Source organism: Nanorana parkeri, unplaced genomic scaffold, assembly GCF_000935625.1.
Source record: "Nanorana parkeri isolate BGI_ZX_2015 unplaced genomic scaffold, ASM93562v1 scaffold280, whole genome shotgun sequence".
NCBI classification, from domain to species: domain Eukaryota; kingdom Metazoa; phylum Chordata; class Amphibia; order Anura; family Dicroglossidae; genus Nanorana; species Nanorana parkeri.
Genome location: NW_017306548.1, coordinates 1,348,434 through 1,362,302, shown reverse-complemented (window position 1 = coordinate 1,362,302; position 13,869 = coordinate 1,348,434). Strand labels below are relative to the sequence as shown.

At 44.1% G+C, this 13,869-nt stretch overlaps 1 protein-coding gene across 1 annotated transcript in view; it reads left to right on the top strand.

The window, feature by feature from the left end:
• Positions 1-13,869, top strand: part of TANGO6 (transport and golgi organization 6 homolog) — a 55,725-nt gene that overhangs the window by 10,112 nt on the left and 31,744 nt on the right. The window contains exons 6-12 of the mRNA XM_018557332.1: positions 467-632; positions 998-1,071; positions 3,531-3,643; positions 4,767-4,943; positions 6,421-6,553; positions 7,912-8,100; positions 8,179-8,310. Of these exons, the coding sequence (XP_018412834.1) occupies positions 467-632; positions 998-1,071; positions 3,531-3,643; positions 4,767-4,943; positions 6,421-6,553; positions 7,912-8,100; positions 8,179-8,310 (984 nt within the window). The remainder of the gene's footprint in view (positions 1-466; positions 633-997; positions 1,072-3,530; positions 3,644-4,766; positions 4,944-6,420; positions 6,554-7,911; positions 8,101-8,178; positions 8,311-13,869) is intronic.

Here is a 13,869-nt window from a genome sequence, read left to right as displayed (position 1 = left end):
CCTTTTCACTTGCCGCCGTCCCCATGCTTCTCGTCACCTAGTGACGAGAAGCATGGGGACAGCTTCCCTGCTAATCGAGAAGCTGGGTAGCAAGTCTTTACATGCCGCCGAGATTCCCGGCTAATCAGGAAGCCAGGTGGCAAGTCATTACACGCCGCCTGGCTTCCTTAATGGGACTTCCGATATCAGTATTCAGTATCAGCGAGTACTGAAGAAAAAAAATATCGGTACTCGATACCGAAAAAACGGTATCTGTGCATCCCTAATTTATGTAGCTCCAACATATTCTGCAGCGCTGTACAATTGTTTAGAAAATACAAGTAATAAGCACTGACAAGCATCATTGACTTACAAAAACAGTAGGTGAGGAGGACCCTGCCCAAACGAGCTTACAATCTAACAAAAGCATAGAGCAGTGATCTGTACACTGGGCTCAGCTATGTCTCTGTAATGCTTTTCCCTGTAGATCCTGGATTTGCTGCACATCCAGAACAAACTGACAGCACGTCAGTTTCAGAGAGTGGCCACCGAAACATTCCTGAAGATGGGGCACGATCAGCCAGAGCTGGCAGAGAAGCTTCTAATTAAGCCAATGCTGGAGCCTCTGCTGCGCTGCACTGCGTTACAGGCTGGTAAGTAGCCACATTGTCCCCTAGTGAATCAAAAGCTTAGTCATTAGATTAATTGCAGTGCTGCATTTCTTAAAGAAGAACGCCGGGCATATGAAAAAATTACCCTTGCGGTGGAGCTATCCCTGCACTGCAGGAGTTAAGTGCTCGTTCTGGTCTAGGGGTTGAAATAAAGCTGTTTTATTTACCTGATCCCGACTCCTGTAGGATTGTTGGCCCTATTATTCGTATGTGTTCATTCCAACAAGATTTTTAACATATTAAAATTTTAGATTTGAGTATAGATTTGCGTAAATGAAACACCTCGTGGGCTTTCACACACTCGCATTAAGTTCGTCACCTCTGTTGTTTCCTGTTATTTCTTTTAGAAAAGTCTTTAGCCTCAGAAGAGACTTTTGTGTCAGAATTAGAACTGTCTCGATGTGTCGAGGACATTGTTAAGGTGAGTGTAAGTCAGGTAGTAACCTGAATACATTAAAACCCTAAAACCATGTTACCAGATCAGGATATATGGTACGCCCTAACTTTGTAAATAGAACTGAATGTCCTTTAGCCTGCAAATACATTTCTAGCATCTGTTGTGTATGTATATAGTAGGCAACTGAAGTGAGAACAATAATTCTAAGGCAATCATTCACAGATAACACTAAATCAATGGTGTAAAGGCTTTTAAAGTGTCACTTATGGACAATTTTGGGTACCATAGTTTTTAGTCACTTCATGGGCATACACAGTTTTGAGGCTTGATGCGCTTGGTATCTATGTATATGGTGGAACTTTGTTGTTTATATTTGTTGAGTATTATGTTGTGAATATATAGGTTTTATAAACAGTTGCACTAATATATAATAATACAATTATTGCATTAATTTTAAATTTAAAAAAATTGCACGCGCCACAATTTTTCCAAAGTCTTTGCTTGCAAAAATCTATCATCGCTCGGGGGTTTTAAGTAATCTTCAGTCGTAAAATGTGCATTTTTATAATGTGTACAAAAATGTCTTTGGCAATGAAAGAGTTAATGTTGACTTTGATTCTTTTTCATTGTTTGGTACATATGCTTTGTGTCTGGTTGTCAGTGTTGTGATCACTCTGTGTCTGATGGTCAGTGTTGTGATCACTCTGTGTCTGATGGTCAGTATTGTGGTTGCTCTGTGTCTAATGGTGCCCATACACTGCACAATTCTCGTACGAGAATCGCGGGAAATCCCGCGATCGTACGAGAATCGTGCAGTGTATGGAAGGCGTGCGACCCTCTGGGGCGGGCCTGCGATGATCGAGAGTACGATCTGCCTGTCCAAGATGACCGTTGCAGTGTATGGAAAGCGTGCGACCCTCGGGGGGGGGGTGCGGTTCTGCGATGATCGAGAGTACGATCTGCCTGTCCAAGATGGGCAGATCGTACGTTTTTTTAAGTACTTTACAACCATCGCAAGACTAAGGTCTTGCGATGGTTGTACAGTGTATGGCCACCTTAAAGCTGGCCATACACCTTACAATTATTCAATTTGGTTTTGTCCTCACATCGTACCCTCGTTCGATTTCCGTTCAAATAGCCCATCATGCACAGACCAATTTAGTTTTCGATTATCGTTCCTCAGCAATACTAACTCTATGATTCGTTGATCAACAGAACGGATTTTCGTTTGCGCATGTGCAGTGTTCATGTTGCAATTTTTGTTGTACGAAAACGCCACTAATCCATCGATTTTCATCCGTTTTCGACAACAGTTTTCTAGTCTGCCCGTTCCACCAAATTCGGCCAGTTGTACAGTAATTGCGATCGTGCACTTCCCATCAACTGGGCAATTATTGTATGAAAATGCGATCGCGGGTGATTATCGAACCCTAATTGTAAGGTGTATGGGCACCTTAATTGTCAGTGCTGCAGTTGTTCTGTGATTGTCAGTGTTACGGTTGCTGTGTTTTATTGTCAGTGTTGTGATTGCACAATGTCTGATTGCCAGTGTTGTGCTTTCTCTTTGTCTGATTGTCAGTGTTGCTCTTAATCTGTGTCTATCAGTGTTGCTCTTACTCTGTGTCTGATTATCAGTGTTGTGATTGCACAATGTCTGATTGTCAGTGCTGTGGTTGCTTTGTATCTGATTGTCAGTGTTGCGATTGTTCTGTGTCTGATTGTCAGTGTTGTGGCTGCTCTGTGTCTGATTGTCTGTGTTTGTGGTTGCTTTGTATCTGATTGTCAGTGTTGCGATTGTTCTGTGTCTGATTGTCAGTGTTGTGGCTGCTCTGTGTCTGATTGTCAGTGTTGTGGCTGCTCTGTGTCTGATTGCCAGTGTTGTGGCTGCTCTGTGTCTGATTGTCAGTGTTGTGGCTGCTCTGTGTCTGATTGTCAGTGTTGTGGCTGCTCTGTGTCTGATTGTCAGTGTTGTGGCTGCTCTGTGTCTGATTGTCAGTGTTGTGGCTGCTCTGTGTCTGATTGTCAGTGTTGCGCTTTCTCTGTGTCTGATTGTCAGTGTTTGTGGTTGGTCTGTGCCTGATTGTCAGTGCTGCAGTTGCTCGCTGATTGTCAGTGTTGCGCATGCTCTTTGTCTCATTGTCAGTGTTTGTGGTTGCTCTGTGTCTGATTGTCAGTGTTGCGCTTGCTCTTTGTCTCATTGTCAGTGTTTGTGGTTGCTCTGTGTCTGATTGTCAGTGTTGCGCTTGCTCTTTGTCTCATTGTCAGTGTTTGTGGTTGCTCTGTGTCTGATTGTCAGTGTTGCGCTTGCTCTTTGTCTCATTGTCAGTGTTTGTGGTTGCTCTGTGTCTGTCAGTGTTGCAGTTGCTCGCTGATTGTCAGTGTTGTGGTTGCTCTGTGTCTGATTGTCAGTGTTGCGATTGCTCTGTGTCTCATTGTCAGTGTTGCGGTTGCTCTGTGTCTGATTGTCGGTGTTGTAATTACAGGTGTTTGTAGTTGGTAACGATGCGGCACCATCCATACTGAACTACTGCAAACAGGTCCTTTCCATTGTCTTCTCCTTGTATTGTTTTGCTCGGCAGAATGTCTCTCACTTACGGTAAGTAATCAGCTACATTGTAAAGTCAGGAGATCGTCTGATGTTAAATAATATATTGAATCCTTCTTCATTTGATGTGCTGTTCCTGAGATATTATAAATGACATACTGTATATTGTTTGCTAGCTGTTGATATGAACACAATTCTGCCCAATAGAAGTAATTTAAAAATGGCCAAATCCTTCAAGGGAATATCCAACAAAAAGTAACATTCTATACCTAATTCTGACACCATTCATTCACATCAATTAAAGTGTATATCCAGACAAATTAGTGTTCTTTTTTAGTTTAGGATATAGTGGACAAGGATTAGAACCCCTGTCTGGCTTCCATTGCAGTGTGGGAGTTCTGAGAGAGAGAGATGTCCCCTCTTTCCCTGTGTCAACAGTTTGACCAGACAGGAAGTGGAGGGAAATCTATCACAGGGACACAGGTGGAAATAAAAAGGCTTTTTCTCACTAAAGTTTTCCCTGCCAGCTTTTTATTGGTCTGTGTCCCTGTTAGAGATGTTCCCTTGCTTTCTTTCTGGAAAAGCTCCCGGAGAGGAGCTTGAAAATAATCCTTTGTGATCTTGCTATGAAGGTCTCTGTTTGAGCACTTCCTGTGGTGGGGTGACAACTGTTTAACAGGTTGTGCTCCTGCATTGTCACCCTGTCACCTGCACCCCTGGTGGAGACTATAAGTGGCCATACCAACACACATTGGGCAAGTATAGTCACCATTGACACTATCAGGAAGCCAGTACAGAACAATGATGTGGGAGTGTGTGCATGTACACAGGAAGTGTCTAAGAAGAGGCTGGAGGAGATGCAACTAAGAATAATGAAAAGTGGGTGGCAATTTTGTTTTTATATGCAAACTAAATTTCATGTAGTTAGCATTAAGGGGTCCCTTCCATCAGAATTCCTTTAAGCAGCTCAGGGCCGAGCACTATCCTAGGGGGTCACAAGCTCCTCCACACCCCATGGTGCCAGACAACCTAACTGAACATGCCTTTAACTACAGCTTACTAAGAATAAACCTCCAGGATTAACCACCCGAACAGATTCTTCTTGAATAATAAATCTAAACTCTGATGAAGTTTTGAGAGCTACAATTTGAACACAGCATGTTATCTTTTCCAGGTCACCAAGCCAGGATATCCTCCTGTGGTACCTCGAGAAATCAGACAGATATTCTGCGGTATCTGCACTGGCAGGGTTGAGTGGCCTGGAGGAATGGGTCCCTTTCTTGCCTCCCTTTTGCCACATCCAACCTGGGAGCCTTGGTGGAGCGATCATCACTGTTCAAGAACAGAAAAGGTGAGATTTTTTTACAGTTTACATCCTTGGTTCTCAACTGGTGGGTTGTGACCCAAAAGTGGGTCGCGACCCCATGTTCAGTGGGTCGCAACATGGCTTCCTTTTAGGAAGCCATTTCTCCCTAGCACAGCACTGTCAGTTCTTGTGCGAGCAGCCATTTAAAATATGGCCTTGCATGTCAGCTTAAGGTGGGGTGGGGTGGGCTGGAAGTATGGCCACAAGGGAGCTCCATCCATACGTGCATTGCTTACAGCTCCCTCGCATGCCCTGCAGAGGTGCCTGGACTGGAATGATGTCACATTCTGGCTCCTGTGCACCTCTACAGGGCATGCGAGGGAGCTGTACAAACAATGCACATATGGATGGAGCTCCGTCACAACACAGCAGCCCACACTGGACACCAAGCTGAGGATCCATTCCAGTTCTCATATGGTAGGGAGACTGGGGGGGATCTTTAAAAAAGAAAAAAAAGTATAATATTTTTGGGAGTGTGTATGAGAATGCCTGAGTGTGTGAGATTGCGTCTGTGTGTGTCTGTCAGTGTTTTTAAAGGGTCCGTTCACACTAGTACAGTGAGTAATTCACACAGTCCCATGCGATTAATGCACTGTACGACGCAATCGCACCTACTGCGTGTTCTGGTAATGAAGGTGCCTTGCGTTGCCATTAATTTGAATGACACCAAAAACACACCTCCCACCCACAGTCCGATCACCTGCACCCAAATGCCCGGTACTGCAATGCCACGCATTCCATTGCAGTGTGACTTGGGTCGCAAATGAATTATCAAGGAAAAATGTGGGTCCTGAGATAACACAAGTTGAGAACCACTGGTTTGGATTACTGTTTAGATTCTACTTCTTGCCACCAGATGGCGACATCATACAATAAAGCGACTAAAGTACAAGTATCACATGGTAGAAAAGTCACTCAGAGTGTGAATGACTTTTCTACCATGTGATACTGATCTGCAGAGGCATCTGCTGTCATCTCCGCACCCATCCATTATCTTGGGTTATACCCGGTCAGGAGTGCGATAGGATCTACTTGAAATACTAAATTACAAGTATGGCGGCAAATGATGTGTATTGACTGTAATGATTTTCATCTGCGTAGAGAAATCGCAGGGCAGGGCTCAAGGCAGGAAAAAAAAGATATTCCTAGACTTGATTAGTTAGGCGCATATCAACAACCTGCACATAAAGTAAAGGAAATGCATGGATTGTACCAAGAGCTGTAAATCCCCTTTACTTTCTTCCTGCTGTATCCTCTGTCATGCACCTTGGAGAGCATGAGATCCATATATAAGCAACATAGCAGGTAGGTGAACCTGGGAACTCAGATGCAGAATTCTCAAGGTGTTTTTTAAAGGGCCACTGCAGTTCTATTTACCCTAACTGTATACACATCAGACTGACACATTGCTTTGTTCAAGCTCATAGAAATGATCTCCTTCTCCGTGCATTGTGTTTTTCAGAAGTGGAGATGATGATGATGTTCTATATGAGAAGGTGTCCCTGGATCACTGGAGGGTACAGTGTTTAGTGGATTTACTGTCTGTGAATCCTCACACCGGACTGGCGGCAGACTTCTTCTTGTATTGCCTAAAGGTAACTGCGGAGAGCAAAGTGCAGCTCGTTGCATCTCTTGACAGCCCGTAACAAATCGTGACAACCCTGCAATTACCTTTCACCTTTCTGATGTCACTGCATGGAATTCTGTTTGCTAAGGACCGCTGCTTTTAGCATACCATCTGAACTGTTTGACTAAGCCTGTATGTGTCTTTCACTGGGAAAGCAACAGTATGTGGAGAAGTGGGAGAAGGATGTTTAAGAAGTGCAGCATTCCTTGCAATAATTGTTAGTGCATAGTTTAGTGCCGGTGCTCTGTCGAAATCTCCAACTACCTCACTTGCAGTGCTCAGAAAGACTGGAGCTGTACAGTTGCGGTGTGCGTTGCGTTTTCAGAATACTCGTCGAGTTTGCTACCTGCTGAATATTGTTAAAATGCAGCTGTACAGAGCTCCGACAGTCTTTGTGTTTTGCAGTCTAACGCTGTCTGGTTGAAGTCTCCAACTTGCAAGTACCCGGCAGTGAGTTAGTTGGAGATTTCGATGAGTTGGAGCTTTCGATAGAACACCGCAGTAAGCAAAAGTGATCAGAGTAAAAAAATAATAATTTTCTGTCTCTAGACCAGTGGTTCTCAACCACCGAGCCACAGACCTGTGCCAGACCTGTGTCCTGCCTGCTACTGGGCCACAACTTGTCTGCCAGCCTGCGAGAAATGACAGCTGAAATGAATGGACAGCATTGGTCCTGCTTTTTACTCAGTGTAATCTGTAAACACAACCTGTAACCAATCAGACACTTTGAAGCTGCAGCTTCAATCAGCCAATTCGTGACGTTGTAGCATGACCGTATCAGTTCTTCCTGATTGGCTCCATTTCCATGGTGTGATGTCTGATTGGTTACACATAGCACATTGTGACATATTCTTAAACCTGCAGTACTGATACAATGTACCTAAAGAGCAACTCCAGGGATTACAAAACTAACTCTAAAGCGCCCTGCATGGTGCCGTATAGGCCTGAAGGGGCCATAAAGATTTTCTGCATGGGAGTGCACATTGAATTTAGTTTTAAACTTTTAATAGACTTTGTCATTGTGTCTATTAACATTTTTTTCTGATTATTCCTTTTTTAATACATTTAAATAAATATTTTGCATTCCCATGCTTTTATTCAATGAGTATAAACTTTTTTTTTTTTTTTTGTCCTGTTGAGGCATAAAATGTTTTGGAAGAATTTAATGAGCCCTGGTCTCACTAAGGTTGAGGATCACTGCTGTCAAATGAAAATAGGCTCTATGGGCTCAATTTACTATTCTTTCTTCTTTATGGTTTGTGTAATTGTTAGGCCCATATAACACTAGTGGCATTTTGGTAATCCATTTTCTCTGTCGTTCTCTAGAAGCTGACCCCCATAACATCAGTAGAAGAAGGTGAAGAGCTCAGACCTAGCTCAGGTGACAGCTTGCTTGACATTGAGCAGAAGCTGACACTTCGCTACCAGACGCAGGAACAATACCTTCAGCTCCTGCAGATTCTCTCTGTGCTGTGTGAAAAGATCTCCGACTCCATCTTCACAGATGTCAAGCAGGTGAGAGATGGTTCGCAAGGCACGCTGGCATCTGCAAAGGTTGTCATGTCCATTTATCATATTCTCGTCTGCACACAGGTGGTCGAATTCGTGTTGATGACTCTTGAGCGGGCTTGTTCAAGCCTTGCCACCTCAGAGGGAGTTACAGTGGCAACACAGACACTTAGCATGGCCATGGGACTGGTAGCTGCCATGCTGGGAGCAGTGGAGGTTAGTGCAGTATGTCTGTACGTTAAAGTGCACGTGTCTCTTTTCTCTTATAACTTCTTTTTATTAAACAGTTTGCATTACCGAGTGTTTAACAGGACAGTCAATAAAATACAAGTTATGGATTGTTTATCAAGGAATCCAACACGTCGTTATTCATATCTGCATTGGTCAGATTATCCGTATCGGTGTTAGAAACAACATAAGTGAAGTAAAGAGTTAACAATCAAATATAGTAAGATGTAATACATGACAAAATGGTGCAGGGAATATGTTTTTAAACAGAAAGTTGTGAGCAAAAAGGGAAGGACTGTCAAGGGGCCAAGTAGGGAGAGTGTCTGTGTCATTTTGTAAGACGGTATGCTGTAAAGGAGTTAAACAAACCATTTACACAGCACTTGGTGCACTTTCTGAACTCCTTAAGGACCAAGCTTCAGATGCTTGTCTTTCAGTTAAGGACCAAATAAATGTTTGCTGTGTGTTCAACTGCAATTTCCATCTTTCTCATTTATTGCACCAACACAGGATAGATACCGTTTTTTAAAGAACAAAAAGGGTTTTAATTTGACGTGACATATGCATATATAGGTTCTCATATAGTGCATGAGGGAAGCTTCAACCCTTAAGGACCCATGACAGAATAATTTCGTCATGGGTCCTTAAGGGGTTAAGGTGCAATTAAACCCTCCCTGTAAAAAATGTATATTTATTTGCGTACCTTTGTTGTTGGTGTTCCCTCATCTGCTTGCTCCCGTCCGGGGCTACAGAAGTGTGTGCCAACACACACTGGCAGCACAAAGCCCTGTGTTGGAAGTCCCTATGCGTCCTCCTTGCCAGCGCTGCAGCGTGGCAGCAAGATTATAACAGCAAATCACCTGACTGCTGCATATCATGTGCAGTGTAAGGAGGTTTGCTGCAAAGATACATGGAGCTATGTTGATATGAAAAAGTGAGTGTTTGAAGCAAAATAACAGTAGGGGAACTGTCAATAATTCATAGTAAAGTGCAGCTAATGGTAAAAATACTTTTTCCACTTTATGACTCGCCACCCGGCTTCCTGATTGGTCAGGAAGCCAGGCGCTTCGGCAAGTGAAGCCGGTGTTCTTTCGATAGAACACTGGCTTCCCAGGCAATCAGGAAGCTGGGTCATGATCTGCTGCCCGACTTCCTGATAATCTGGGCACACGGCACCTGTATCGGTGATTGGTATCGGCAAGTACAGAAAAAAACAATATGGGTACACGATACCTATAAACCAGTATCGGTGAATCCCTACTTTAAACCCTCACCCCTCCTGCACTTTTATCATAGCCCACTTTTCTTGTGCGTACAGTATAGGACACGTGCAGAAACATTTACGACGTCTGAGTATATAGCGCTATTGCCAGGTGACTGGACTCTGGGCAGAGCTGTAGGACATTATATAACTCCTCCCACAAGAGGAGATCCCCAATTTTTTGCTAGTGTCCTTAGGGGATGGATATTTTTCTCTCTCTCAAAGAATGTGTTATAGTTTAGTCTTTTATTGCCTCTTCAATCAAATTTCTTTGCTTCACACAGCTACGGTGGTGATTGTGCAGTTTCTTCACGGTGGGAGCTTCGGGGCCGTACCCATACCCCACATGGTCACTGACAGAAGATGTGCACTGGATCCTTTGCTAGCCCTCCAACAGGGTTTTAAGATGCCTAAAAGGAAGAGTAGACAAACTTCAGAGAAAAATGGAAGGAGAAATGATTGGTTTGCACAGTGCTAGGGATTGGGGTGAAAGAGTTAATCCTATTGATTGCTTTACCCAAACTATTATTTAGCAGCCGGTGACAAAGCATTAATTCATAAAGAGGGCATGAGTCACTGTTCCATGAGCTGGCAGGTTTAGCTTCCTGGCTCATTATACAGGTCAAGAAAAATAGGTCAGAGACCTGTTCCCATTCCCAGCATTTACAGATCACTGCCTATATTGCGTTTTAGGTTACTCTGTGATCTTTCCCATTGTGAGATTGTTGGGTGCAGTATGGGATCGGATTGTCTCATCTTGTGTTGCTTGTTCTTTGCACCTAAAAAAAAAACCTGATATTGTTTTATCATGACAAAGTGTCTCATGACATTACGTTCTCATTAAATGGAACAATTTTATCCTTTTATAGTAATTATTTTTACGTTCTGAAAATCTGTGTAGTTCTGATACATTGTATCAGTCTATAGGTATAAGCCCTCTCAGGGATGGACTATGGCAAGGACGTTGAGAATTTGTAGGTTGTGGAAGATGATTTCTACATTTCAGAAGAGCTCCAACCAGATTCTTCCACTCTCCCTGTTGGCCAGTGAGGCCACCAGTCACACTTTTATCACCAGGCAGGACATTAGGGCGCTATGCAAAGATGAGATATCTGGAGGCTGTTACCATAACAGGAGGACTCTGCATGGTCACATTAAAAATTAGCTAAGCATTCATGCAGGCAATTTAAGTTGCCTACTTTATTATCTGGAAGACAGGTTTCATCTGTGCAAGTGCCTAGAAGTATCACCTAAAGTGACTCTAACACTTAAGAAAGACAAAGCTGATATCTAGAAGATATTTCTCACTGTTTAGACTCCGTTGATCCAATATACCCATGCCTCACTTTCTCCTGAAAGCTTTATTTATTTATAGGGTTTTTATCATGCAAAGGAACCTTGGGGGGTCCTGGTGCCTACCCTTTCACCTTTCTGTTTCCTTCTCTGTCTTTCTAGTTGATTCTACCTTTGTACACTCTTATGTTTTACCCTTTTCACTGCTGAGTTTGCACTCCATGACCATGCCACTCCATGGCCAGATGAACACCCACTACATGGTTTGCCAGACGAGCTTCCGAGGGTTGTCCTGGAGAGTTTTCTGCATATCTTCCTTTCCCCATGCTTCATAAAACTGCCCATGGTTCAATTCCCCCAACCTAGTCAACCTACTGCCCCACAAGACCATGCAAGTTATGGACTGTTAATGCTACAGCAAACAAAGCCATTGTAGACAATCACAGTTTTAACCTTGTGGGAACAGTTTGAGAAAGGCCCATTTCTTTTCCCAGCATAATCTGTGCTCCATAAAGACACTGGGGGGAATTTATCAAAACTGGAGCAGCTGTGCATGGCAACCAATCAGCTTCTTTCTTCTGTTTGTTCAGTTAAGATTTAAAAAATTAAAAGAGAAGCTGATTGGTTGCCATGTACAGCTGCTCTAGTTTTTGTCTGCTCCAATTTTGATAAATTCCCCTGATTGTATGATGAGTCTGGTGTGGAGGAAGTTGAATGGCCTGCACAGAGCCCTGACCTCAACCCTATGGAATGCCAGTTGTGAGCCAGGTCCTCTCGTCAAACATCAGTACCTGACTAAGGATGGGATCGAGCATGTTCGCAGCTCCACGTGCCGAGCCCGCCAGGAAGCTGACAGCGCGCAGCACCAATCACAGGTACTGAGACATTTTCCCGGTCCGCAGCTGCAGAGATCGGGAAATGTCTCAGTGCCTGTGATTGCGCGCTGTCAGCTTCCTGGCGGGCTCAACACGCCCGAGCCCATCCTTATACCTGACCTCACAAATGTACTTTTGGCTGAATGGGAACAAATTCAAACAGACAAACTCTTTTGGAAAGCCTTCCCAGAAGATTTGAGGCTGTTATACCCACAAAGAGGGGCCAACTCCATACTAATGCCCATGGTTTTAATTTTCAACACGCTCATATAAGGCATGCTCATATAGGTCAGGTGTGCACAACATTTTGGCTTTGGAATGCCTGGCCTTTCTTAACCAGCTAAGCTTGGGCATCTCCTTGTATTGGAACTTGCCTGCCTCCTACACATTCCTGTTGCCCAATGAGGCAATAAGAAATGGTGGCTGGATGGTTCTCACACTACCTGAATGTGTCACAGCTTTGCCCATTCAGGACTGTTTGGGATTTCGGCATACAGCAAGTAATTAAACCAGCAGCCTGTATGTGCAGGCAACGCAAATGACAGATTCACTTTACCAAATCAAAACATCCCTTGAAGAAGGAAATTTCTCTACCATATTGCATATTACACAGTGTAATATAGGAGGAAGTAGGAAGGAAGGTGATGATGACTCCTGCCCAGCCCTGTAGTAAACTGGCACAGAGCAGACATCCAGGAGCCCTTCGGAGAGTCGGGAAAGTGAGCTAATTGCAGCCTCTCCTATTATGCAGCCTGTAATCTAGATGAGCGTTACTCAACATTATTATATAAGTACCATTTATAGCAAGAAAAGTTTAAAAGTGTCCCTTGCTTAAGTACCCTTTATAGTGACCACGTTTATTGGTGGTGCCCACTAAGTGTGCATAAACGTCTTCCTTATACCAGGCCAGTAATGCCATTCTTGTGGCCAGGAGTTTTAACTGATGAGTGTTTGTTTTCTGCCTGAACCTGCACGTAACATCTTTTTATATAAGAGGTGACTGATGCTTGGCACAATGAGGGATCTTACTATATTATATATGCTGTCGTGTATATGGATATACATGCATGGCATTTGTTTATGTCAACCTGTCACAGATCTAGACAATTCAAACTCAGAGTTTGCTGAGAAAAATGCAAAAGAAGAGGCCATCTTCATGGAAAATTGCCTTTAAACTGATATAAAAAAGATTCTCTGCAGGAAAACCGCGATGTATTTTTAGTGATCTTATATTCTTAGAGTGGTATTAAAGTCTCCATTTTTTTCATATTTCTACTGCCAGCAAGAAGTAGAGCATGCCCCAACATTTAAAGGAGAACTATGGGGTCAGGGCTTTTCCCCATAGTTCTCCTAAGGGTCGCAGGAGGACATATACTAGCGTCCTCCCGTGACCCAAAGCTCAGTATACCGCGAGCCGTAGCGCGCGGTATACTGAGACGCCGCAGCCGGGACGGATCCCGACATTACTGTCGAGATCCACCCAGCTGCGTGATTGACAGCTGGCTCTGCCTATCTAAAGGCAGAGCCAGCTGTACCCGCCCCCTTCCCCGTCCGTTACGCCAGTCATCGATGGAGGATCGGACAGGGGAGGGGGGGAATCCCTGCCGGGAGCCGTGAGTGACAGTCACGGCTCTCTGCAGGGACAGGATCGAGAAGTATGCGAGCAACGGTATGTGTTCTCTCACTTCCCGATCTATTGAGCCGACCTGTGACAGTTTCATTGTCACAGGTCGGCTAGAACTATGAGGCTGAGTGATTTTCACTCCCCTCATAGTTCTCCTTTTAAAAAAGAAGAAAGTAGGCATATATGTAATAATTTACCTGTGTCTGGGCCACTCGCTCCCTGCTGCAGAACAACCTCCCGAACGGCTGTGCAGCAGGAAGTATGTACGGGCGCATGCATCCTCAATATCACCGGAGTGTGAGTGAATGCACGCAGTCGGGAGCGTGCACGCAGGACAGACTCCATGGGACACAGGAAGACCTAGGAGTCTGCGCTGGATTAGAGAGCGGCCACAGCGCTGGAGGGACTGTTGGAAATGACTGGAAGGAAGATGATGTTCGCATCAAGAGGCATTACATAAGGTAAGTACTTAAAGCAGCATGGGGGGCGGGGGG